The 27,316-nt window shown below is 46.1% G+C and overlaps 1 protein-coding gene across 1 annotated transcript in view; it reads right to left on the bottom strand.

Annotated features, from left to right (window-relative positions):
* Positions 1–27,316, bottom strand: part of SHD (Src homology 2 domain containing transforming protein D) — a 168,625-nt gene that overhangs the window by 4,475 nt on the left and 136,834 nt on the right. The window contains exons 6-7 of the mRNA XM_058163606.1: positions 15,296–15,488; positions 11,260–11,379 (exon numbers count right to left, since the gene is read on the bottom strand). Coding sequence (XP_058019589.1) covers positions 11,260–11,379; positions 15,296–15,488 — 313 coding nt within the window. The remainder of the gene's footprint in view (positions 1–11,259; positions 11,380–15,295; positions 15,489–27,316) is intronic.

Here is a 27,316-nt window from a genome sequence, read left to right as displayed (position 1 = left end):
TACCTACCTACCTACCTACCTACCTGCCTACCTACCTACCTATCTACCTACCTACCTTATCTATCTATCTATCTATCTATCTATCTATCTATCTATCTATCTATCTATCTATCTATCTATCTATCTATCTATCAATCATCTATGTATCACCTCTTTCTATATATCTATCTCTATCTGTATCTGTATCTGCATCTCCATCTCTCTCTCTTATCTATCTATCTATCTATCTATCTATCTATCTATCTATCTATCTATCTATCTATCTATCTATCTATCTATCTATCTATCTATCTATCATCTCTCTCTCTTCTATCTATAGTCCCTCCCTCCCTCTCTCTCTCTCTCTCCACAGTGGTTAGAATGCAGTATTGCAGGCTAACTCTGCCCACTGCCAGGAGTTCAATCCTGTCGGGCTCAAGGTTGACTCATCCTTCCGTCCTTCCGAGGTGGGTAAAATGGGGACCCAGATTGTTGGGGGCCAGAGGCTGACTCTGTAAATCGCTTAGAGAGGGCTGTAAAAGCACTGTAGAAGCGGTATGTAAGTCTAAATGCTATTGCTATTCTTTTGTAATAGGGACGCGGTGGCTCAGGGGCTAGGACGTTGAGCTTGTCGATTGAAAGGTCGGCAGCTCAGCGGTTCGAATCCCTAGTGCTGCCGCGTAACGGGGTGAGCTCCCGTTACTTGTCCCAGCTTCTGCCAACCTAGCAGTTTCGAAAGCACCTAAAAATGCAAGTAGAAAAAATAGGGACCACCTTTGGTGGGAAGGGAACAGCTCATAAATATGAGCCAATCGCCAAGCGTCCGAATTTGGATCATGTGACGGTGGGGATGCTGCAATGGTCGTAAGTATGAAAAATGGTCATGTCACTTTTTTCAATGCCGTTATAACTTCGGAATGGTCACTAAGTGAACTGTTGAGGAGTAACTGTGTTGGTGGGGGTGGGGGCTTCTCGTTGGTAGTTCCTTAATTAAGGTATTGCTTTCTGCTTGACTGTTTGTCTGGTGTTAATCCCTGCTTATCTGGATATGGGCTGCTGGAGTGGATGTGTTCTGTTCTTGTTGTTTTCGTTTTTTTACTGCACCTAAGAACAAAGAGACACGGTGGCTTAGTGGGTAAGAGGCTGATCTTGTCGATCGAAAGGTCGGCAGTTCAGCGGTTCGAATCCCGAGTGCCGCGTAACGGGGGTGAGCTCCGTTACTTGTCCCAGCTTCTGCCAACCTAGCAGTTCGAAAGCACCTAAAATGCAAGTAGAAAAAATAGCGACCACCTTTGGTGGGAAGGGAACAGCTCATAAATATGAGCCAATCGCCAAGCGTCCGAATTTGGATCATGTGACGGTGGGGATGCTGCAATGGTCGTAAGTATGAAAAATGGTCATGTCACTTTTTTCAATGCCGTTATAACTTCGGAATGGTCACTAAGTGAACTGTTGAGGAGTAACTGTGTTGGTGGGGGTGGGGGCTTCTCGTTGGTAGTTCCTTAATTAAGGTATTGCTTTCTGCTTGACTGTTTGTCTGGTGTTAATCCCTGCTTATCTGGATATGGGCTGCTGGAGTGGATGTGTTCTGTTCTTGTTGTTTTCGTTTTTTTACTGCACCTAAGAACAAAGAGACACGGTGGCTTAGTGGGTAAGAGGCTGATCTTGTCGATCGAAAGGTCGGCAGTTCAGCGGTTCGAATCCCGAGTGCCGCGTAACGGGGGTGAGCTCCCGTGACTTGTTCCAGCTTCTGTCAACCTAGCAGTTCGAAAGCACGTAAAAAATGCAAGTAGAAAAATAGGGACCACCTTTGGTGGGAAGGGAACAGCGTTCCGTGCGCCTTTGCCGTTGAGTCGTGCCGGCCACATGACTACGGAGACGTCTTTGGACAGCGCTGGCTCTTCGGCTTTGAAACGGAGATGAGCACCGCCCCCCTAGAGTCGGGAACGAGTAGCACATATGTGCGAGGGGAACGTTTACCTTTTAAGAGCAAACAGGCAGCAAACCCCTCACTCACTAGCACTGATGATGTTACCTACTTGGGTAATGAGATACCTGCAAGAAAAACCCCATTGCCAGAGATGCGGCAATGGGCGTAAGTGTGAAAAATGGTCACGAGTCGCTTTTTTTCAGTGTCCTAACTTCGAACAGTCACTAAAGAAGTCGTTGTTAAGTCCAGGGGTGCAGTGCAGGGGGAGGGGCTTCCAGTGTAACACCACACCCCCCATTTGCAGGGTGTTATGTCCCCCTCCTCATTTCACAGAGCAAACACAAAGACGGGTGTCTCCCAGTCTTTTTATTTGCTACAGACCTGATTTTCTTCAATTGAGGAAATACTTGGCCGTGACCGTGCAAAGGCCTGCCAAGTTCTGAGTCGGTTTATCTTGTATCCAAGATCCGTTGCCGAAACTCACTGACAAAGTCTGTTAACCCTCCAACAACCGAGCTGCAATGCACCCTTGGTAGCTTTTTTGTCCGTCACATGGCAGCTCCACCCGCTTTTATACCCTGTGGGGTGTGGCTCAGTGACTCAGCAATCTCTGAGCCTGCTATACCTTTTCCTCTGTTGCGCATGCTTATCTTTACGTTGCTGCCTCGGATCAATCCAGGATTGATCGTCAGCAGCTGGGACTTGGGGCGTTGCCAGGGAGGAGGAGGGTGCGGGAGAGGGAGGCCTTGTCAGCTCCTTCTCCTGGCTTGCAGCTGGAACTTGGGGCAGTGCCAGCGAGGAGGGTCCTGGCGAGGGAGGCCCTGCTGGCTCCTCTCCCTCACTCTCCGAGTCACTCTCCTCCATGAGAACAGGCTCGAGGGCCGGAGTCACAACACAGGGTCTCCTATCCTCCCTCCCTCCCACCGCCGGCTTGTTCCCAAAATTGAATGATTCGCATGCTAAAACTTCTCTTCTGAAGTGCATTTATGAGGTGGGCCCCAGATGGGGACCAGCTGTGCTTTTTCTCACCCCCCCCCCCACCTTTTTTTTTTCCAACTGGGACCTGTGCCTGAAGAAGCAGTTGCTGTTGTGACAGAAACGTTATTTCTGGTTGTATTGTGAGATCCTGGGGAGCTGAATTTAGGGAGCATTTTGGGGGGTTGGGGGAACCGGGGCGACAAAGGAAGAAAAGTACCTTGCTCAATAGTAGTACCTGTGAGAGGGATCTTGGAGTCCTAGTGGATAACCATTTAGATATGAGCCAGCCGTGTGCAGCAGCTGTTAAAAAAGCCAACACAGTTCTGGGCTGCATCAACAGAGGGACAGAATCAAGATCACGTGAAGTGTTAATACCTCTTTATAATGCCTTGGTAAGGCCACACTTGGAATATTGCATCCAGTTTTGGTCGCCACGATGTAAAAAAGATGCTGAGACTCTAGAAAAAGTGCAGAGAAGAGCAACAAAGATGATTAGGGGACTGGAGGATAAAACATATGAAGAACGGTTGCAGGAACTGGGTATGTCTAGTTTAACAAAAAGAAGGACTAGGGGAGACATGATAGCTGTGTTCCAATATCTCAGGGGCTGCCACAAAGAAGAGGGAGTCAGGCTGTTCACCAAAGCACCTGAGGGTAGAACAAGAAGCAATGGGTGGAAACTGATCAAGGAGAGAAGCAACTTAGAACTAAGGAGAAATTTCCTGACAGTTAGAACAATTAATAAGTGGAACGACTTGCCTGCAGAAGTTGTAAATGCTCCAACACTGGAATTTTTTAAGAAAATGTTGGATAGCCATTTGTCTGAAATGGTGTAGGGTTTCCTGCCTGGGCAGGGGGTTGGACTAGAAGACCTCCAAGGTCCCTTCCAACTCTGATATTACTATGATGATGATGATGATGATGATGATGATGATGATGATGATGATTATAAAAGTGAGGCTCGGAAAAACTTCAATTTTGGGTCAAGACTTGCAAAACCTTAATAGGGGTACAAAACTCAAGGCCTGTGGGCCAAATCTGGCCCGCAGGGTGCTTAGATCTAGCCCATGAGGCCACCCTGGCAAAAGCAAAAAACTAGCCCACGGTGCCTCTGCCAGCAAAAACAGAAAACTATCATGTCCCCCCTACTCCTTTTCATTAAACTTTACCAGGGGTCTCCAACCTTGGTCCCTTTAAGACTTGTGGACTTCAACTCCCAGAGTTCCTCAGCCAGCTTTGCTGGCTGAGGGATTCTGGGAGTTGAAGTCCACAAGTCTTAAAGGGACCAAGGTTGGAGACCCCTGAACTAGACCTACCAACTTCCTGCAACCGTCCTTCGTATGTTTTTAGCCTCCAGTCCCCTCATCGTCTTTGTTGCTCTTCTCTGCACTCTTTCTAGAGTCTCCACATATTTTTTTTTTACAGTGTGGTGTTATCCAGCTGCCTCTGATTTTATCTCCATCCTTAAAGAGATTCCTCTGCAAAATATCTTGGCAGAAAATATTTTTTTCTTCACCACGGCAAAGATTATTTGTCCCAAAGCTGGAGACAGTAAATGCTTTCTGAGCTTGGTTGTAGGGTCTCCTGCTGCTTGGGCAGGGGGTTGGGCTAGATCAATGGTCACCAACTGGTGATCCGCAAGGAAATTTCGGTGGTCCGCAGAAAAATTATTTGCATTTTTTATATTGCACTAAATCAGGGGCCCTCAAACTACGGCCCCTGGGACAGATACGTGCAATGAATGTTTGTGTTGCTGCAGAGAGTCTCCCCCTTCGGGGTCTTTTTGTGCGGGTCGGAGGGGGGCAGAAATTCCAACTTGGGGTCTGCTTCAGCCTCCTGGTGCAGGGCTTTGGGTGAAGGCTGGAGGGAAGCGCCGCTGGTGGCAAAGAGCCGGAGGGCCTTGTTCTAGTGGGACTGCCTCATGGCCTGGAACTGGCTGACCATCTCAGCCTGCTGAGCCTCCAGGTGCCGGTACCTGGCCTTGCACTCCTGCAGGTCTTCCCTCTGCTTGGAAAACCTATGCTCCTAGTCCTCAGTGAGGTGCTTCTGCTAGCCTCCTTCTCAAGTCAGATCCAATTTGAACTGAGCAGCTGTTTACCAACTCTTTCTCACGGTGGCTACTTAGCTCCAACAACTGCTTCCTAAGGAGCCTGGGCGGGCAGACAAGGAAGGGCTGGGAGGGGTGAGCAGAAGCCGGTGGAGTGCCACTCAACATAAGTGACATAGAGTTGACTGCGCCCACCGAGTCACATGACCACCTAGCCACGCCCACCCAGCTGGTCATTAGGCAAATCATATTAGTGGTCCATGGGATTTAAAATTATGGATTTAGTGGTCCCTGAGGTCCGAAAGGTTGGTGACCCCTGGACTAGATGACCTGCAAGGTCCCTTCCAACTCTATTAATCTGTTTGAACTTGGAGATATTTCATTACCGAACTAGGTAACATTATCAGTAAGTGTGGGGGGGTTGTTCCCTATAGAATAGAATAGAATAGAATTTTTTATTGGCCAAGTGTGATTGGACACACAAGGAATTTGTCTTGGTGCATATGCTCTCAGTGTACATAAAAGAAAAGATACGTTCATCAAGGTACAACATTTACAACACAATTGATGGTCAATATAGCAATATAAATCATAAGGATTACCAGCAACAAGTTATAGTCATACAGTCATAAATGGAAAGAGATGGGTGATGGGAACTATGAAACGATTAATAGTAGTGCAGATTCAGTAAATAGTTTGACAGTGTTGAGGGAATTATTCATTTAGCAGAGTGATGGCCTTCGGGAAAAAACTGTTCCTGTGTCTAGTTGTTCTGGTGTGCAGTGCTCTATAGCGTCGTTTTGAGGGTAGGAGTTGAAACAGTTTATGTCCAGGATGCGAGGGATCTGTAAATATTTTCACGGCCCTCTTCTTGATTCGTGCAGTATACAGGTCCTCAATGGAAGGCAGGTTGGTAGCAATTATTTTTTCTGCAGTTCTAATTATCCTCTGAAGTCTGTGTTTTTCTTGTTGGGTTGCAGAACCGAACCAGACAGTTATAGAGGTGCAAATGACAGACTCAATATCTATGTATATACAGTAGCTTGCCCTGCCAGTGCGGCAGCAAGTGTAATTTTCTCCTCCTCCTTGATAAGGGTATTGTTTTCTGCTTGATTGTTTGTCTGGTGTTAATCCCTGCTTATCCGGCTGGGGGCCAATCCGTTCCGGAGGTTGTTGTTTTCCCCCACTTTCCTTCCATTTTTATTGTCTCTTTTCAACCGTGTGTTAAAGGTGGCTGATCTCCATGCGGGCCCTGTTCTTATTCAATTTAAAAAAAGAAAAGGAAAAACGAAAAAAAGAGAAACTGTAGATTTTAGACTCCCTTCTCCAGCAGCAGAATCGCAGGTCAAATGACACTAATCCCATCTCTAAAGGAAGACGCTCCGTTTGCGAGAAGGATAAAGGAGGTGGGGGGGAACCGGTTGTAATTTCACGGCTCCGACAGAGCAGAAAAGAGAACAAAAGGTTGTGCCATGGCATCCTACGACATGCCACGGTGTGTTCAAGGTGCTGGCAGGTCTCCCGTGAAGGGAAAAGTGGGAGGGGGGCAGCGTGACACGGAGGGGGTGCAGTTGTGACCTTCTCAAACACAGGTTATATCCCTCCTGTCAATCTGTGTTTTCTTTCTTCCCGGCTCAGCACCCGCGGGTTTAACGAGATGGAAACGAACCGCCTCGTAAACCACAACAGAGGAAAAATTGGGTTGGGGATGATGGGAGTCCCTTGGGGACGGCGGGAAGATTTTACGCTTCCAAGATCTGATCCGAGCAAGCCCGATTTAGCATCTCTTAGGGCAAGACGCGGAGGGGAGTTCTCGCCGCCCCCTTGCCGAAGCGTCCTCTGGCTGCGCACCAAATCCGTTTAACCCACCGTGGCCCCGTGCGTTTGCAGAAGAAATCCGCTTAGAGATTGTATATCGAAAGTGGGATGATTATTATTATTTTGTTTTCAGGCTGGTGGGAGAAAGAGGTCTGAGCAACAGGACGGGGAACGCTAGGGGAGAAGAAATTGAACTGAATTGAAGACAATTGTGCCGTTTCTCTGTGTCGTATAATATATGTGGGCAAATGCATAATTCTGTACGTATTTCTTTTGTCGTGGTTGTGTCGCGTATATAGGAGGCAGTGACCTTTTGAGAGCTGTAGGTAACGAAATTTCACATTAATGTAGTGTAATGTAGTGTAAATTCAAAGTGGCAATACGGTTATCTATTCTGTTCTGTTCTGTTCCATTTCGTTCCATTCCATTCCATTTTTTCTATTCTATTCTATTCTATTCTATTCTATTCTATTCTATTCTATTCTATTCTATTCTATTCTACTACATTTTTTCTATTCTATTCTATTCTGTTTCATTATTCTATTCCATTCCATTCCATTTTTTCCTATTCTATTCTATTCTATTCTATTCTGTTCTGTTCTATTCTATTCTACTACATTTTTTCTATTCTATTCTATTTCATTTTTCTATTCTATTCTATTCTATTCTATTCTATTCTATTCTATTCTATTCTATTCTATTCCATTCCATTCCATTCCATTCCATTCCATTCCATTTTTCTATTCTATTCTATTCTACTACATTTTTTCTATTCTATTCTATTCTATTCTATTCTATTCTATTCTATTCTATTCTATTCCATTCCATTCCATTTTTCTATTCTATTCTATTCTATTCTATTCTATTCTATTTTTCTATTCTATTCCATTTTTCTATTCTATTCTATTTTATTTTATTCTATTCTATTCCATTCCATTCCATTCCATTCCATTTTTCTATTCTATTCTATTCTATTCTATTCTATTTTATTCTATTCTATTCCATTTTTTCTATTCTATTCTATTCTATTCTATTTTTTCTATTCTATTCTATTCTATTCTATTTTATTTTTCTATTCTATTCCATTTTTCTATTCTATTCTATTCCATTTTTTCTATTCTATTCTATTCTATTCTATTCTATTCTATTCTATTCTATTCCATTCCATTCCATTCCATTTTTCTATTCTATTCTATTCTATTCTGTTCTGTTCTGTTCTGTTCTGTTCTGTTCTGTTCTGTTCTGTTCTGTTCTATTCTATTCTATTCTATTCTATTCTATTCTATTCTATTCTATTCTATTCTATTCTATTCTTCATTCCAATATCCTATCCTATCCTATCCTATCCTATCCTATCCTATCCTATCCTATCCTATCCTATCCTATCCTATCCTATCCCATTCTCCTCTACTTTGACCCTTTGAGACCTGGATGCAATGAAATGTCATTTTAATGTATGCCGATTCAAAGTGACAATAAAGTTATTCTAAACCTAAGAATCAATCTTAAGAAGGAGGAAGAGGAAGAAACATGGGAAGCGAGGAGAAGGATGAAGAATTGAAGGCTCAGCCTGGCCAAATACAAGTTGTCCCCGACTTACAACAGTTCATTTAGTGACCATTCAAAGTTACAACGGCACTGAAAAATGTGACTTATGACCGATTTTTACACTTACGACCGTTGCAGTGTCCATATCCAGATAAGCAGGGATTAACACCGGACAAACAGTCAAGCAGAAAGCAATACCTTAATTAAGAAACTACCAATGAGAAGCCCCCAGCCCCACCAACATAGTTACTCCTCCATGTACAGTTCACTTAGTGACCATTCAAAGTTATAATGGCATTGAAAAAAGTGACATGACCATTTTTCATCCTTACGACCATCCCCACCGTCACACGATCAAAATTCAGAGGCTCGGCAACTGGTTCATATTCATGATGGTTGCTGTTGTCCCAACGTCACGTGACTCCATGACGAGCAAAGTCCATGGGGAAGCCAGGTTCACTTAACAATCGGGTTACTAACTTACCACCTGCGATGATTCACTTCACAACTAGGGCGAGCAAGGTCGTAAAAATGGGAGAAAGCTCGCTTAACGAATGCCTCGCTCAACAACATAAATTTGGAGCTCCGTTGCGGTCGTAAGTTGAGAACTACCCGTATTGCAATGCAAAGAGTCATAACATAACATAACATAACATAACAACAGAGTTGGAAGGGACCTTGGAGGCCTTCTAGTCCAACCCCCTGCCCAGGCAGGAAACCCTACACCATCTCAGTCAGATGGTTATCCAACATTTTCTTAAAAATTTCCAGTGTTGGAGCTTTCACAACTTCTGAAGGCAAGTCGTTCCACTTATTAATTGTTCTAACTGTCAGGAAATTTCTCCTTAGTTCTAAGTTGCTTCTTTCTTTGGTCAGTTTCCACCCATTGCTTCTTGTTCTACCCTCAGGTGCTTTGGAGAACAGCCCGACTCCCTCTTCTTTGTGGCAACCCCTGAGATATTGGAACACAGCTATCATGTCTCCCCTAGTCCTTCTTTTTGTTAAACTAGACATACCCAGTTCCTGCAACCGTTCTTTATATGTTTGAGCCTCCAGTCCTCTAATCATCTTTGTTGCTCTTCTCTGCACTCTTTCTAGAGTCTCAACATCCTTTTTACATCGTGGCGACCAAAACTGGATGCAATATTCCAAGTGTGGCCTTACCAAGGCATTATAAAGTGGTACTAACACTTCACGTGATCTTGATTCTATCCCTCTGTTTATGCAGCCCAGAACTGTGTTGGCTTTTTTAACAGCTGCTGCACACTGCTGGCTCATATCTAAATGGTTATCCACTAGGACTCCAAGATCCTCGGCGTACGACCATAATTGTGCCCAAACATTCCGTTGCTAATCAAGATTTATTTATTATTTATTTATTTATTAATTAAATGTTTATACCGCCCTTCTCCCGAAGGACTCAGGGCGGTTCACAGCCAAATAAAAACGGTAAAAAGTGCACCATAAAAACGGTAATTAAAAAACTTATTAAATATAAGGCCAAATTAAAATCCATTTAAAACCGTAAAACCCAATAAAATTTAAATCCAAATATTAAAAACTACTAAAAATTCTACGCCAGTCCTACGCGAATAAATAGATATGTCTTCAACTCGTGGCGAAAGGTTCGAAGGTCAGGCAGTTGACGGAGTCCTGGGGGAAGTTCATTCCAGAGGGTGGGAGCCCCTTCCCCTGGGGGCCGCCAGCCGACATTGCTTGGCTGACGCTACCCTGAGGAGTCCCTCTCTGTGAGAGCGCACGGGTTGGTGGGAGGCAATCGGTAGCAGTAGGCGGTCCCGTAAGTAACCCGGTCCTGAGTCATGGAGCGCTTTAAAGGTAGTAACCAACACCTTGAAGTGCACCCAAAAGGCCACAGGTAGCCAGTGCAGCCTGCGCAGGAGTGGTGTTACATGGGAGCCACGAGCGGCTCCCTCTATCACCCGCGCAGCCGCATTCTGAACCAACTGGAGCCTCCGGGTGCTCTTCAAGGGGAGCCCCATGTAGAGAGCATTGCAGTAATGCAGGCGAGAGGTAACAAGGGCATGAGTGACTGTGCATAGGGCATCCCGGTCAAGGAAGGGGCGCAACTGGCGAACCAGGCAAACCTGATAAAAAGCTCTCCTGGAGACGGCTGTCAAGTGATCTTCAAAAGACAACCGCCCATCCAGGAGAACGCCTAAGTTGCGCACCCTCTCCATCGGGGCCAATGACAACAGATGGCTGTTAAGTGAATTGTGGCCCATTTTGCCATCTTTTGTGCCAGGGGGTTGTTAAGTGAATCACCGCCGTTCTTAGGGGACTCAGGCGGTTGTTAAGTGAATCTGGTGATCACACGTCCCCGGGACTGTGCAATCGTCATAAATATGAGTCAGTTTGCCAAGTATGGGAATTTTGATCACGTGACTATGGGGATGCTGCAACGGTCATAAGTGTGAAACACGGTCAGGTCACTTTTTTCAGTGCTGTTGCAAGTTTGAACGGTCGTTAAACAAATGTTTGTAAGTCCAGGACTAGCTGTACGATATATTGCTGTAAACCTCCCAACCTTAGGTGAAATGGGCCGGGTAAAAATTTAAATAGTAGTATTAATCATTCAAGCACAGAACTGGTGGGGCCAGTTCTCGCACTTACGACCGTCACGGTGTCGTTCTGAGGATTTAACCGCAATGGGGTGTGTGTGCGTGAAACGGGCAGGTATTTCCATCAGATCGCAGCATCTCCGGATCACGTGATCGCCGTCGGTGACCTTCCCAGGGGACGTCCAACAAGCAAAGACAGTGGGGAAAAGCTGGATTCGCTTATCAACCGCATGTCTTGCGTAACGACTTCAGTGATTCACTTAACAACCGTGGCCCAATAAAAAAGGGTTGCAAAATTGGAGGTGATTCGCTTGCATCGCTCGCCAATTGGGGTCGTAAGTCGAGGGGTACCTGTCACACTTCCCTCCACCTCTCCTTACCTGAGCGAGAGGGAATATTCACTCCGGCTGGCCTTACTGCTCCGAACCAGGTAGCTGCCTTCCCTGCACAAAGTCAAGAATGTCTCGGCTTCAGCTCTGCTGATGGGGCCATGAAACCACCTGTAAACCACAAAAACAAAACAAAAACCCAGTCAGACCAGTATGTTTGCCCTGCCTCTCTGTGGGTTTAGTTCAGGGGTGAAATGCTCCCGGTTCAGACCGGATCGTCCGATCCGGTAGCGATGGCGGCAGGTGGTTCGGAGAACCGGTAGCAAAAATTCCTGCCCACCCGCCGCATGCCCAGCTGAGCTGCACAATCATCAGACGGATTATTTTTTACTTTTAAAAGCATTTTATTCTTCGGCCGAAAAAATGCTTTTAAAAGTTTTTTTAAAAAAGCCTCTGACGATCGCGCGGCTCAGCTGGGATCGTCAGAGGCTTTTAAAAGCATTTTTTTCTACAACCGCTTCGGCCGAAGAGGTTGTTAAAAAAAGGATTTTAATAGCCTCTGACGATCAGGCAACTCAGTTGGGATCGCCAAAGCCTTTTAAAAGCATTTTTTAACAACCTCTTTAGCCGAAGAGATTGCAGAAAAAATGCTTTTAAAAGTTTTTTAAAAAAAGGTTGGCCACGCCCACCCAGTCACATTACCCCACCCTCACCCCCCAAGCCACGCCCGCAGAACCGGTAGTAACAAATTTTACATTTCACCATTGGTTTACTTCCTGGGAGTCTGGTTGAAGCACAAGATCCTCAGAGACTGTTTCTCTTTCCGGGTTTCTCGTGCGCATGCGCGCGGGGCGGTCAGCTGTCCTTCACGCACGCGGCAGTGCGAAAAACCGGTGTGTGCATGCAAGCCGGCTAGCTGATTGTCGGGTGCGCATTGCACGCCAGAACCGGGACGTTCAGCTTTTCCGGAGCGCAATCCCTTTGCGCGTGCGGAAGTGCCAAAAAACTGGCCTGCGCATGTGCGCTAGAACACAGAAGTTTGGCTTTTCTGGAGCGTGGCCCCAACAAGTGCGCGTGTGACGTTTACACGTGACCTTTTCGGCACACGGTGCAAACAGGTTCGCCATCGCTGTACTAAGGTTTTATAAAGGAGTCTGACATCCACAATGGAGCCCAAAGCTTCTGTTGCTAAGTGAGTTTCTCCCTGTTTTAGAACCTTCCTTGCCAAGGTTGTTAAGTGAAATTACTGGCTTGTTAAAATTAGTAAGACGGTTGTTAAGTGAATCCGGCGTTCCCGTTGACTTGGCTTGTCAGAAGGTCGCAAAAGGGGATCGCGTGACCCCGAGGGGGACACTGCAAATGGCTTGTGTGATGTCTTGTCACTTTGGTGGTGGTGGTGGGGGGCTATTCGATTATTTTAGTAATTTATTATTTCATTATTTTCTTCTATTTGTTTTATTTTTTGTGCCCGGCGCAAAAGTTGGCTTGAAACTCAACATTAAGAAAACTAAAATCATGGCATCCGTCCCTTTCAATTCCTGGCAGATAGATGGTGAAGAAATGGAGGTAGTGACAGATTTTATTTTCCTGGGCTCCAAGATCACCGCAGATGGGGACTGCAGCCAAGAAATTAAAAGACGCTTGCTCCTGGGGAGGAAAGCCATGGCAAATCTAGACAGCGTACTAAAAAGCAGAGACATCACCCTGCCAACAAAAGTGCGTATAGTCAAGGCTGTGGTTTTCTCAGTTGCAATGGATGGCTGTGAAAGTTGGACCATAAGGAAGGCTGAGCGCCAAAGAATTGAAGCCTTTGAATTCTGGTGCTGGAGAAGACTCCTGCGAGTGCCTTGGACTGCAAGGAGATTCAACTGGTCGGTCCTACAGGAGATCAACCCTGACTGCTCTTTAGAAGGCCAGATCCTGAAGAGGAAACTGAAATACTTTGGCCACCTAATGAGAAGGAAGGACTCACTGGAGAAGAGCCGAATGCTGGGAACGATGGAAGGCAAAAGAAGAAGGGACGACAGAGAAGGAGGTGGCTGGATGGAGTCACTGAAGCAGTCGGCGTGAGCTTAAATGGACTCCAGAGGATGGTAGAGGACAGGAAGGCCTGGAGGAACGTTGTCCATGGGGTGGCGATGGGTCGGACACGACTTCGCAACTAACAACAACAACGCTGCCTTGAGTCGCCATGTGCAAATAGGCGGCAACGTTTTCTAAATATATATATATATATATTTTTACATTTATATCCCGCCCTTCTCCGAAGACTCAGGGCGGCTTACAGTGTATAAGGCAATAGTCTCATTCTATTTGTATATTTATATACAAAGTCAACTTATTGCCCCCCCAACAATCTGGGTCCTCATTTTACCTACCTTATAAAGGATGGAAGGCTGAGTCAACCTTGGGCCTGGTGGGACTAGAACCTGCAGTAATTGCAGGCAGCTGTGTTTAATAACAGGCTTCTTACAGCCTGAGCCACACCGCGGCCCTTATAAACCGTCATAAATACGAGGCAGTTGCCAAGAGATCTGAATTTTGATCAGGTGACCCCAGGGATACTGTAACGGTCATAAGTGTGAAAAAAATGGTTATAAGCCCTTTTTTTCAGTGCCGTCGTAACTCTGAACAGTCACTAAATGAATCCAATTTGGATCAGTCTTCCGAGCTTCCGGTCACTAAATGAATGGTTGTAAGTCGAAGATTACCTGTAACACGTTTTGATTATGTCAAAGGATTATAGAAATGAGAAACATTTTATTCTGACCGCGGTTAGAACCAAATTTCCCTCCACTTGGCATTTTTCCCAGCAGGATAAAAATGACTGTTTGTGCACCAAATCCTGGATAATTTGGTCAATAGCCACTAATGAGAAAAAAAATCACCGGGACAAAACATAATTAAAACATTAACAATTTGTGGCAAACAGGACACCAATCATAATTACGTTTGAGCAGTCGATATCCATCGTGGAATAATATTTATTGAACTTTGCTGGGAGGGGGGGGGGAGAAAAAAAAACAGAAGAAAAAACTAATAATGGCTTTTGCTCTGGAAAAAATTAATCCGGGAGAGGTTTAATCTGAAAAGTCAAAATGTCAGTCAGGATTGTGGCAAAGGAAGTCCCACCTCTTTAGCAATGTGAGTCATGTGAGGTGCACGGAAAAAATTGCATCGCACCAGTGGTGGGTGCCATCTTGACTTTTTTGCCCTTCTCACGGACGTCCTGCTTAATTCCAATTTAAGTAAATTTAACTTCATTTACACCATGGCGAGTTGACCTTGGTGAGTTGGCCATAGTAAGTTGGCCTTGGTGAGTTGGCCATGATGAGTTGGCCATGGTGAGTTGGCCATGATGAGTTGGCCATGGTAAGTTGGCCTTGGTGAGTTGGCCATGGTGAGTTGGCTGTGATGAGTTGGCCGTAGTAAGTTGGCCTTGGTGAGTTGGCCATGGTGAGTTGGCCATGATGAGTTGGCCTTGGTGAGTTGGCCATGATGAGTTGGCCATGGTAAGTTGGCCTTGGTGAGTTGGCCATGGTGAGTTGGCCATGATGAGTTGGCTATGGTAAGTTGGCCTTGGTGAGTTGGCCATGGTGAGTTGGCCGTGATGAGTTGGCCGTGGTAAGTTGGCCTTGGTGAGTTGGCCATGGTGAGTTGGCCATGGTGAGTTGGCCATGATGAGTTGGCCATGGTAAGTTGGCCTTGATGAGTTGGCCATGGTGAGTTGGCCATGGTAAGTTGGCCTTGATGAGTTGGCCATGGTAAGTTGGCCTTGGTGAGTTGGCCATGGTGAGTTGGCCATGGTAAGTTGGCCTTGATGAGTTGGCCATGGTAAATTGGCCTTGGTGAGTTGGCCATGGTGAATTGGCCATGGTAAATTGGCCATGGTGAGTTGGCCATGGTGAGTTGGCCATGATGAGTTGGCCATGGTAAGTTGGCCTTGGTGAGTTGGCCATGGTGAGTTGGCCGTGATGAGTTGGTCGTGGTGAGTTGGCCACAGTGATGAATTGCTGTGGCGATTTGAATTGTCATAGACCTTCCCGGGATCCCTACAAGCCCTGAACCCCTCCCAGAGGCCACTTACGGCTGACTCTTCAGGGGCAGCGACAGGTCGATGCGCTCAGCCAGGGGAACGCTGGACTCGGGGCTCTGTGGCCGGCCAAACTTGGCGGAGCCCATCGGGTGCTTCGGTGGATGCAGCTGGTGCTCTTTTGGGGCTGAGCATGAGGAAGAGGAGGAGGGAGAGGTCCGGTCCCACTCGGGGGCTTCGAACTGCGCTGTGGGAGGAGCAGGACAGACCCTTAGATGGCTAGAGAGGCGTCTTGAAGGAACCAATGGGCACGTCCCTGGTTCACTAGCAGGGTCCCATGGGGAGGGAGGTCAAAAAAGTCAAGATGGCGGTTGTGCACAACAAGCTCCGCCTATTTCTTACATACCCTCTGGCCATCAGCTGCCATTTTGACTTCCCCGACAGCGGGGAGAGGACGGTGAAATGTTGCTTTTTTGATATTTTGCCAGATTTTGGAAATAATTTAGAAACTGCCACTGAGGGAAAAAAACTGAGTATCCCTCCCAGGTTCTGTAGAGGCGGTTCAAAACCATCAAGATGGCGGCTTCACCTGCAAGTAAAACCCACCCGCTTTGGCATCTATGTACAGGTGGGGGCTGTGGCCGCCATCTTGACTTTTTTGACCTTGTCTCCTGTGGATGCCGTTTTATAACCTTTTGCCTTTCAGCCTCTACATAAGCAATGTTTGTAGAGTTGCCAGGACGTAAAAATTAGCCGTTTGGGCTTCTCTGTTTGGTGTGCGAGTGTGGTTGTGTGGTTGTGTCATCGGAACGCTAGCCACGATAAGCCTATGGCAGTGTTGGCGAATCATTTGGGCAATGAGTGCTGAAACCTTCGGAAACAATGAGTGCTGAGTCCTTCGGGAGAAAGGCGGTATAGAAATTGGATTATAAATAAATAAAAAATAAAAAACAGGAGTGTGCATACATTCATGTGTGCTGGAAACAGGAAGAGCAGCCCCCCCCCCGGGTGCGCATGCGAGCACTGAAAACTGGAACAGCAGCCACCCGGTGTATGTATGCGCACCAGGCGGCTGTTTTTCTGATTCCTCGCGCTCCCACATGTGCAAAGACCAGCTGGCTGGTGCGCCGGAACCTGGAAGCCTATGGCAACATCGGAAGGAAGTTATCTTGGCTCAGAAATGAAGCTTCTGCTTTCCAAATGATTCTGCACTGCCAGCTTCCCCTGCGAGTTTGTGAAAGAAAATACGCCTTTCTCTCCCATACAGGTAGTCCTCAAATTAGGACCGCAATTGGCACCGGAACTTTGGCCGTTAAGCGAACCGTGCCCGATTTTTTGTGACTTTTAGTAAGGTCGCCGAGGTCATCAATGACAGCGTGATCGCTTCGTGCCTGATTTTACAACCTTTTTAACCGCAGTCGTTGTGTGAGTCGCGTGGTCGTTAAGTGAATCCAGCTCCCCCCCCCATTGACTTTGCTTGTTAGCCTACTGGGAGGGTCGCAAGTGGCAATCGGCGTGAGGCCAAGATGCCGACAACATCTTGAATAAATGCTGGTTGCGAATCGCCCGATTGTGGGGACGCTGTGGAGGTCATAAGTCCGAGGACTGGTCATAAGTCACTTTTTTCAGGACCGTCATACGTTTGAAGGCTTGTTAATGATGGTTAAGTTTGAGCCTGATTTTATTCTTGCCAAGAAAATACCAATTTCACTTTCAATAATTAAAAATTATAGTGACAGGAACACAGGTTGTCCTCAACCTACAACAGTCCTCGACTTACAACGGTGGTGACCCTTTGACGTTACGACGGCCCTGAAAAAAGTGATTTATGACCGTTTTTCACACATATGACCATTGCAGCATCCCCATGGTCATGCGATCAAACACTTGTCAACACTTGTCAACTGACTCATAGTTATGACGGTTGTAGTATTCCCCGGGGTCAGGGGATCCCATTTTGCAACCTTCTGGCCAGCCAGAAGTCAATGGAGAAGCCGGATTCACTTAGCAACCCTCTTACTACTGTAACAACTGCGGTGATTCACTTAACAGCCGTGGCATGAAAAGTCATAGAATGGGGCAAAACTCCCTTAACAAATGTCAAAGAAACATTGGTCTCCATTGTAGTCGTACGTCGAGGACTGCCATCTAGGCCGGGGGTCGGCAACCTTAAACACTCAAGGAGCCATTTGGACCCGTTTCCCACAGAAAAGGAAACACCGGGAGCCACAAACCCTGGGTGGGCGTGGCCAACTCGACGTCACTCACTTCCACCAGTCACATGACCCACCCCTAGCCACGCCTACCCAGCTGGTCATTAGGGCCGAGAACTGGTTGTTAAAAAACACCGGGAACCACAAAATCCTTTTGACATCACTCTCTCCCTCCCTCCCTCCCTCCCTCCTCTCTCTCTCTGTATCTCTCTCTCCCCCACTCTCTCTCTCTCTCTCTCTGTCTTTGCCTGGGCCGCTTCTCCATCTCCCGCCGTCGCCCTTACCTTCTCAGGCCAGGCGAGGAGTGACTGGGAGGGGAGGGCGCCTGTCAGTTTTGGAAGGCAATTTTCTTTCTGCTTCTTAACTGCCACATATTTTAGCTGGGGAAGTTGGGAGGGGGTTGTTGTTGGAGCGGTAGAAAGTTAGTCATAACAACATTCCGTATTCAAGGACTTTTGCCTGCGTCTGATGGAGACTGCCCGAAGACTGTATCCAGCTGAGTGTGAAGAGTCGATTGGACAATGGGATGAACTGGTGGGTGTGGGGCAGGGCTGTGAACTGTCAACTGGGTGTGGAAAACCCAGAAGCTTTCAGTTTCGGGTTTTCCCAGCTGTGCCAACGTGACAACTCTTAATAAATTGGAACTTTGAGGAACCTCAAGCCTCAGAGCTTTATTGCGTTGGGGGTGTTCCTTGGAACCCTGACAGCGAGGGGCGGGGCCAGCTAGTGGTGGGATCCCCCGACAGGGAGCCACAGCAGAGGGCCCAAAGAGCCGCTTGCGGCTCTGGAGCTGCAGGTTGCTGACACCCGATCTAGGCTGTAATGTCTGCAGAAAGAGAGCAGGGGGACCCCAACAGGACGACAAGCAGGTGTCCCAACACAACTCCCCCTTTTTTTGAACATGCATCAGGACGCCGCACACCCACACGTCAAGGTCAGAGACGGCATCGCAACATCGCAAAGTGTCGTTTTCCCCCGTGTTTGACCAAAAAGTTGGGGTTTTATACGGTAGACAACCTCTGGAATTAATGGGCTGTGAAAAATGCACAAAAACAGGCAGTGGGTGAAACATGCTTTAAGAACAGGCAAGCCCATGCAACACCCGCGCACACAATTGACACATGTGCAGCGTAAGGAACAACAGTGAAAGAAAAGGAAGGTGAGAAAATGCGTGGATGGGGGTGGGTGGGGGGAATTTCCAGGATGAAAAGAAACGATTACGTAGAATATCTACCCCAAAAAAAATAATAATAATAATTCTGTGTCAATTTTTTCAAAAGCGTGAGCAGTGGTAGCCCTTGAGGCTTCAAATTTATTTATTATTTATTTATTTATTTACATTTATATCCCGCCCTTCTCCGAAGACTCAGGGCGGCTTACAATGTGTAAGGCAATAGTCTCATTCTATTTGTATATTTTTTACAAAGTCAACTTATTGCTCCCCCAACAATCTGGGTCCTCATTTTACCTACCTTATAAAGGATGGAAGGCTGAGTCAACCTCGGGCCGGGCTTGAACCTGCAGTAATTGCAGGCTGCTGTGTTCTAATAGTTCTAACTATGAAACTATTAATCGTTTCATAGTTCCCATCACCAATCTCTTTCCACTTATGACTGTATGACTATAACTTGTTGCTGGCAATCCTTATGATTTATATTGATATATTGATCATCAATTGTGTTGTAAATGTTGTACCTTGATGAAGGTATCTTTTCTTTTATGTACACTGAGAGCATATGCACCAAGACAAATTCCTTGTGTGTCCAATCACACTTGGCCAATAAAAAATTCTATTCTATTCTATTCTATTCTATTCTATTCTATTCTATTCTATTCTATTCTATTCTATTCTAATAACAGGCTTCTTTACAGCCTGAGCTACCACGGCCCTTATTATTTCTGCAAAAATCGTCAGTGAATGTTTTCAGCCCCCGAGTTAAAACTATAACAGTTAGGTTTCTAAAATTAAAAAAAAATAAGACATTTGGATTTCATATACTTCTGAAATGCAGGTAGTTCTCGATTTACAACGGTTCGTTTAGTGGCCGTTCAAAGTTACAACGGCATGTTCATATTTATGATGGTTTCAGTGTCCCGGGGTCACATGATCCCCTTCTGCGACCTTCTGACACGCACAATCAAGGCGGAAGCCAGATTGACTTAACAACTGTGTTCGTAACTTAACAACTGTAATGATGCACTGAACAAGTGCGGGCAAGAAACGGTGGTAAAATGGGGCCCAATTCATTCAACAAATGTCTCACTTAGCAACAGAAAGTTGGGGAAACAATTGGGGTCACATGTCGAGGACTACCTGAATAGGACAATCTGATTTAAAAGCTGTGTTGGCAGCAGCCAAATAAACAGCGTTACTGATGACTTCTTCATTTAAAAAGAAAAACACTTTCTTTTGAAAAAGGAAATTGTGATTCTTGAAATTGGTTTCGGACAGTATTTCTCAGACTTCTGCAATTATAAGATGCGTGGACTTCAACTCCCAGAATTCCCCAGCCCAGAATTGTGGGAGTTGAAGTCCACAGATCTTAAATTTGCGGAGGTTGAGAAAAATTGGTCCAGAGAGAGAGAGAGAGCCCGTCTGTTCTTCTAGCGATCTGGCACATTTTTGCATCCGTACCTGTTGAATTCCTGCCTGCCTAATTGCAACTTCTGTCTGACAGCCTCCCAAGCTTGGGAACCGCAGTGCTCAAAAAAAAGTTGAAAAAAGCTGTAGCGAAGTAGGAGACAGAAGTCAAGGGAAGTAAACGAAGTAAAGGTTTTGATGGAGGAAGGGCAGGCCGAAAACAAACAGGAAGAAGGGGAAGGTTTGAAATCAAGACGTCACCTTCTGGATCTAGGGGTTCTTCCGTAAGTTGTCCTACCGGCGGTGGCCAGGGCAATACTTTATTCTCCTTTATGTCTACTGCAAGGGGAAAGGGATGTTATGAAGATGGGTTGGGAGAGTTTGTAGAGAAAGGGACAAGAAGAGCATGGAAAGGAAGGAGGGAGAAAGATGTCGGGAGGGATGGGGAAGAGGAAGAAGACAAAACCCGGCATGATAAAAAGGAAATGATTGAACCAGACAGACAGACAGACATGGGAAGACTGGAGGACGCCCCCTACTTCAACCTGATTGGTCCCTCGAGAGACGATGGGCAAATCATTGGAACGCCCTTCTTACCCACCAGTGCATTGCTGGTGGAAATGGGAGGTCAACATTTTGAGGCTTATACTTACCTTGTCCATTAGACCCTGGACTGATATGCAGTCCAATGAAACCTCATTTAACGGACTACGGAAGGGGAAGAGCTGTCTGTTATTCCCAAATGTCCACTAAACACAAAAATACATCACGCTCATGTCTTTGGTGCTGATATGAATAACAGAATAACAGGGTTGGAAGCAGTAGTGAAATCCAAATTTTTTTTACTACCGGTTCTGTGGGCGTGGCCTGGTGGGCGTGGCAGGGGAAGGATACTGCAAAATCTCCATTCCCATCCCACTCCAGGTAGAAGGACATTGCAAAATCTCCATTCCCACCCCACTCCAGGGGAAGGACATTGCAAAATCTCCATTCCCACCCCACTCCAGGGGAAGGATATTGTAAAATCTCCATTCCACCCCACTCCAGGGGAAGGATACTGCAAAATCTCCATTCCCTCCTCACTCCTGGGGAAGGATACTGCAAAATCTCCATTCCCACCCCACTCCAGGGGAAGGATATTGTAAAATCTCCATTCCCTCCCCACTCCAGGGGAAGGATACTGCAAAATCTCCATTCCCACCCCACTCCAGGGGAAGGATACTGCAAAATCTCCATTCCCATCCCACTCCAGGGGAAGGACATTGCAAAATCTCCATTCCCTCCCCACTCCTGGGGGAAGGATACTGCAAAATCTCCATTCCACCCAACTCCAGGGGAAGGATACTGCAAAATCTCCATTCCCACCCCACTCTAGGGGAAGGACATTGCAAAATCTCCATTCCCACCCCACTCCAGGGGCAGGACATTGCAAAATCTCCATTCCCACCACACTCTGGGGCCAGCCAGAGGTGGTATTTGCCGGTTCTCTGAACGACTCAAAATTTCCGCTACCGGTTCTCCAGAACCTGTCAGAACCTGCTGGATTTCACCCCTGGTTGGAAGGGACCTTCGAGGTCTTCTAGTCTAATCCCCTGCTCAGGCAGGAAATCCTATACCATTGATGGCTACCCTTATCCAGACCAGACGTGTGTGTGCATGTGAAGGTGCGCACATGCGCCCGAACCCCCAAAATGCAATGCGCATGCAGGGCCCTGCACATGCCCCCTGCGCATGCGCACGTGGCCCCCACACACTCCCCGCCTCCATGCATGTGCGACAGAAACCCAAAGACCAGCTGGCTGGTAGGAGATGCGCACGCATGTGAAGCAGAGCTGAATTGGGGCGATGGCTCGCGTGCAATTAGAGAGGGCACTGCATGCAACCTCTGGCATGTGTGCCATAGGTTTGCCATCATGGCCCTATGCCATTTCAAACAAATGGTTGTCCAATCTCTTCATAAAAACCTCAAGTGCTGCAGCACCCACAACTTCTAGTGACAAGCTGTTCCACTAGTTAATTATTCTAACTATCAGGAAATTTCTCCTTAGTTCTAAGTTGCATCTCTCCTTGTTTAGTTTCCACCCATTGCTTCTTGTTCTACCCTCAGGTGTTTTGGAGAATAGCTTGATTCCCTCTTCTTTGTGGCAACCCCTGAGATATTGGAAGGCTGCTATCATGTCTCCCCTAGTCCTTCTTTTCATTAAACTAGACATACCCAGTTCCTGCAACTGTTCTTCACCACATCTCTGACATCAATACAATTGAACGTGTCCAGAAATATTTTACAAGAAGAGTTCTCCATTCCTCTGAAAACAACAAAATACCTTTTCCCACCAGACTTGAAATCCTAGGCTTAGAAAACTTGGAACTCCGTCGCCTTCGACAAGACCTAAGTTTAACTCACAGAATCATCTATTGCAATGTCCTTCCTGTTAAAGACTACTTCAGCTTTAATTGCAATAATACTAGAGCAACCAATAGATTTAAACTTAATGTCAACCGCTTTAATCTAGATTGCAGAAAATATGACTTCTGTAACAGAATCATCAGTGCTTGGAACACTTTACCTGACTCTGTGGTCTCTTCCCATAATCCTAAAAGCTTTATCCAAAAACTTTCTACTATTGACCTCACCCCATTCCTAAGAGGACCATAAGGGGCGTGCATAAGCGCACAAACGTGCCTACCGTTCCTGTCCTATTGTTTTTCTTTTCTTCTTCCTATATATATATATATATATATGCTTATACCTCCTTATATTTACCCATATATGTGTTTATTTACTATATAATCTTTTTGTATGATACCTACATATATTGTTGTGACAAAATAAAAATAAATAAAATAAATACATAAAAAAAAAGTCTTATCTTCCAATCCCTTAATCATCTTTATTGCTCATCTCTGCACTCTTTCTAGAGTCTCAACACTTGTTTTTTTAATATTGTGGCGATCAAAATTATGTGTCGTCTGCTTAAGACAGCCCTTTTCAAACCGCGATAAGACTTTCCAAAAATTGGGTATAAATAGTTGGATAAACGTTTGGATAAACAACTCACAAGCCCACAACAGGGGCATTTAAATGGGCTTAAAGTGTTTAACCTACACAGGTATTCCTCAAATTGCAACCACAATTGAGCCCCACATTTCCATTGCCACCGTTGTTAAGTGAATCACCGCAGTTGTTAAGTGAGTAAAATGGCTGTTAAGTGAATCTGGTTTCCCCATTGCTGGTCAGAAAAGTCGCAAAAGGGCCCCAGGACACTGCTGCAACCATCAAAAATACACGCCAGTTGCCACGTGTCTGAATTTTGATTACATGACCTCTGCAACGGTCGTTAAGTGTGAAAAATGGCCCTAAGCCACCTTTTTCAGTGCTGTTATCATTTCAAACAGTCACTAAATGAACTGTTGTAAGTCACGAAGGGACGCGGTAGCTCAATGGCTAAGACGCTGAGCTTGTCGATCGGAAAGGTCGGCAGTTCAGCGGTTCGAATCCCTAGCGCTGCGTAACGGGGTGAGCTCCCGTTCCTTGTCCCAGCTTCTGCCAACCTAGCAGTTCGAAAGCATGTAAAAAAATGCAAGTAGAAAAACAGGGACCACCTTTGGTGGGAAAGTAACAGCGTTCTGTGTGCCTTTGGCATTGAGTCATGCCGGCCACATGACCACGGAGACGTCTTCGGACAGCGCTGGCTCTTCGGCTTGGAAACGGAGATGAGCAGCGCCCCCTAGAGTCGGGAACGACTAGCACATATGTGCGAGGGGAACCTTTACCTTTAAGTCAGGAACAGGCTGCGCTTCGGTTTTGGGTAATGAATGAAAAAGTTTTGGAAACTGGGGGTGGGGGGGGCTTAAGGGCATTGTGATGCCGAACTCAAAAATCTTTGTGCATGTTGTCAAGTTAGTGTCAATTTAATCAAAAAACGACTTTAAATGGGGGATAGTTTGTTCAGAGGCTAAAAAAGATTTAGGAATACGTTTGAAATAACAGTCCGTTTGCGGGGAGGTAGAAGCAGCCTGCTTGAGCTAATTAGAGAGAAGAGCTGCCGGCTTACCAATTACTCTAACAAGAAGACAGACAAAAGCTCAGAAAATCTGCCCCCTATTAAATGTAAAAGTGAATTACGTTCTAACACAAATCTCATCCTCTTGCTGAGATTTCTCTCCCTGCCCCCACCTCCCCCCGCTCTCCATAAATCTTGTTAAAAAGGATTTATTGAGAATTTATTTGGGATTGTTGAAACCACAGGATTCAAAGGCCTTGGGTTATTTTCAGAAGAATATTTGCAGAGGGAGTATTCAACCTTGGCGGATTTTAAGACTTGTGGACTTCGACTCCCAGAATTCCCCTAAATTCCCATTTCTGTGCTCCGGGTCGTCGTAACTTTGAACTATTGCTAAGTTGACAATCATAAGTCAAGGCTTGGCCTTTATAGGTAAAATTATTCCTTTAAAAACTGTCCCCAGAAATGTATTGACATTAACGAGACTCGAGAAATATTTCAGAGGAGAGCAACAGAGATAATTAGGGGACTGGAGGCTAAAACATACAAAGAAAGGTTGCAGGAACTGGATATGTCTAGTCTAAGGAAGAGAAGGACTAGGGGTGACATGATAGCAGTCTTCCAATATCTCAGGGGCTGCCCCAAAGTGGAGGGGGTCCACCTATTCTCCTAAGCACCTGAAGGCAGGACAAGAAGCAACGGATGGAAACTAATCAAGGAGAGAAGCAACCTAGAACTAAGGAGAAACTTCCTATCAGTGAGGACAATTAACCAGTGGAACGACTTGCCACCAGAAGTTGTGGGTGCTCCATCACTGGAAGTTTTCAAGAAGAGATTGGACAACCATTTGTCTGAAATAGTAGAAGGTTTCCTGCCTGAGCAGGGGATTGGATTAGAACAGGGGTCCCCAGCCTTTTGGACCTCAGGGACCACTAAATCCATAATTTTAAATCCCATGGACCACCAATATGATTTGCCTAATGACCAGCTGAGTGGGCGTGGCTAGGTGGTCATGTGACTCGGTGGGCGCAGTCAACTCGATGTCACTTATGTTGAGTGGCACCCCACCGGCTTCTGCTCACCCTTCCCAGCCCTTCCTTGCCTGCCCATCCGGGCTCCTTAGGAAGCAGTTGTTGGAGCTAAGTAGCCACCAGGAGAAAGAGTTGGCAAAACAGCTGGCTAAGTTCAAAACTGGATCTGGCCGAGAAGGAAGCTCAGCAGAAGCACTTCACTGAGGACTAGCAGCATAGGCTTTCCAAGCAGAGGGAAGACCTGCGGGAGTGCAAGGCCAGGTACCGGCGCCTGGAGGCTCAGCGGGCTGAGATGGTCAGCCAGTTCCAGGCCAGGATGCAGTCCCACTAGAACAAAGCCCTCCGGCTCTTCACCATCAGCGACACTTCCCTCCAGTCTTTGCCCAGAGCCCCACAGCAGGAGACTGAAACAGACCCCAAGTCAGAATTTCTGCCCCCCCAACCCACACAAAAAGACCCCAAAGGGGGAGACTTTCTGCAGCAACACAAATGTTCATTGCACGTATCTGTCCCAGGGGCCGTAGTTTTGAGGACCCCTGATTTAGTGCAATATAAAAAAATGCAAATAATTTTTCTGCGGACCACCAGAATTTTCTCGTGGACCACCAGTGGTCCATGGAACACCAGTTGGTGACTTCTGGACTAGAAGACCTCCAAGGAATAAAAGAAAGCAAGGGAGCACAAATGACATGGCTTAAGGTAGCAGGGCAGCCGTGAAACACAGAAGGCTAAGGAAACAAACCAGCGGTCATAAATTGAGAAACCACCTGGAGATTTTCCGAGCGCAGTGACTCACGCAGAGATGCAACGGGCAGCTCAGGCACCTCACCTGCTGTTTTTATCTGAATACTCCAGGCTGATCCCGTGGGAAGAATATCACAGCTGATAAGAGAAAGAGCAGCTAAATTTATACCTGCTGTGTCTCTTATCAGCTAAGCCAGAAAATGACAACTGATGGATCAGATGAGTTCTGTCTCCTTCCCCACTTCCCAAAAGAATGTATCTTTTCTTTTATGTACACTGAGAGCATATGCACCAAGACAAATTCCTTGTGTGTCCAATCACACTTGGCCAATAAAAAATTCTATTCTATTCTATTCTATTCTATTCTATTCTATTCTATTCTATTCTATTCTATTCTATTCTATTCTATTCTATTCAGACCCACGAACTGGCCTTCAGCCAGTGGATTCACGGCTCTTATCAGTCCTGGCAGAGAAATCGCAGCTGCCTGCCAAAGTTCAAACAAATGACTCACGTAGCAAGACTTTCAGCTCTTTTTGAAAACGGTTCAGCTAAACTTTTGCTTCCCGTGGAGTGCGAGCAGTCCCAAAGCTCCTTATATATCCTGTGGGGTGGGGCTCCTGCCCCACCCTTCCCTTTGATGACTCTGCCTCTCTAATCTTCTGAAGCACGGGTCAAGCCAAGCTTAATTATTATTATTATCAGCTGGGTCTGAAGGCGTAGCCTGGGGAAGGGAGGAATCAGGGGATGACGGCCTCATTACGTCCTCCGACTGGCTTGGTTCTGGCTTCTGGAGCTGGGCCAAAGGAATCGGTGCTCCCGAGGTAAGCCTTACCGGCCCTTCCCCCTCACTCTTGGAGTCACTTTCGGGCATGGGGCCAGGTTCGAGGGCTGGAGTCACAACAAGATGTGACTTTTCTGCATTCCCCAGAGATACCCCTCCCCCCACCAAGTTTGCCAATGGAGCATTTGTAGCTTTTGTGAGGGTGGGGCACCTCTGTCCTTCATTCACCATCACATATTCAAAGATAAATTGCCTTTCTTGAATTGTCCCATTCAGCTTAAAAACACCCATCTCCTTCCACTTATGACTGTAACTTTGTTGCTTGTATTCTTAACAATTTATACTGATATTGTTTCCTGATTGCTTATGCTTCCTGATAGCCTGATAGCCTATACTGATATTGTTTCCTGATATGCTTCCTGATAGCCTATGACTATCATTAAGTAATAATAATAATAATAACAGAGTTGGAAGGGACCTTGGAGGCCTTCTAGTCCAACCCCCTGCCCAGGCAGGAAACCCTACACCATCTCAGTCAGATGGTTATCCAACATTTTCTTAAAAATTTCCAGTGTTGGAGCATTTACAACTTCTGCAGGCAAGTTTTTCCACTTATTGATTGTTCTAACTGTCAGGAAATTTCTCCTTAGTTCTAGGTTGCTTCTCTCCTTGATTAGTTTCCACCCATTGCTTCTTGTTCTACCCTCAGGTGCTTTGG

Source organism: Ahaetulla prasina, chromosome 1, assembly GCF_028640845.1.
Source record: "Ahaetulla prasina isolate Xishuangbanna chromosome 1, ASM2864084v1, whole genome shotgun sequence".
Lineage (NCBI taxonomy): Eukaryota > Metazoa > Chordata > Lepidosauria > Squamata > Colubridae > Ahaetulla > Ahaetulla prasina.
The sequence above is the reverse complement of the archived record's forward strand: the minus strand, read 5'-3'. Positions and strand labels throughout refer to the sequence as shown.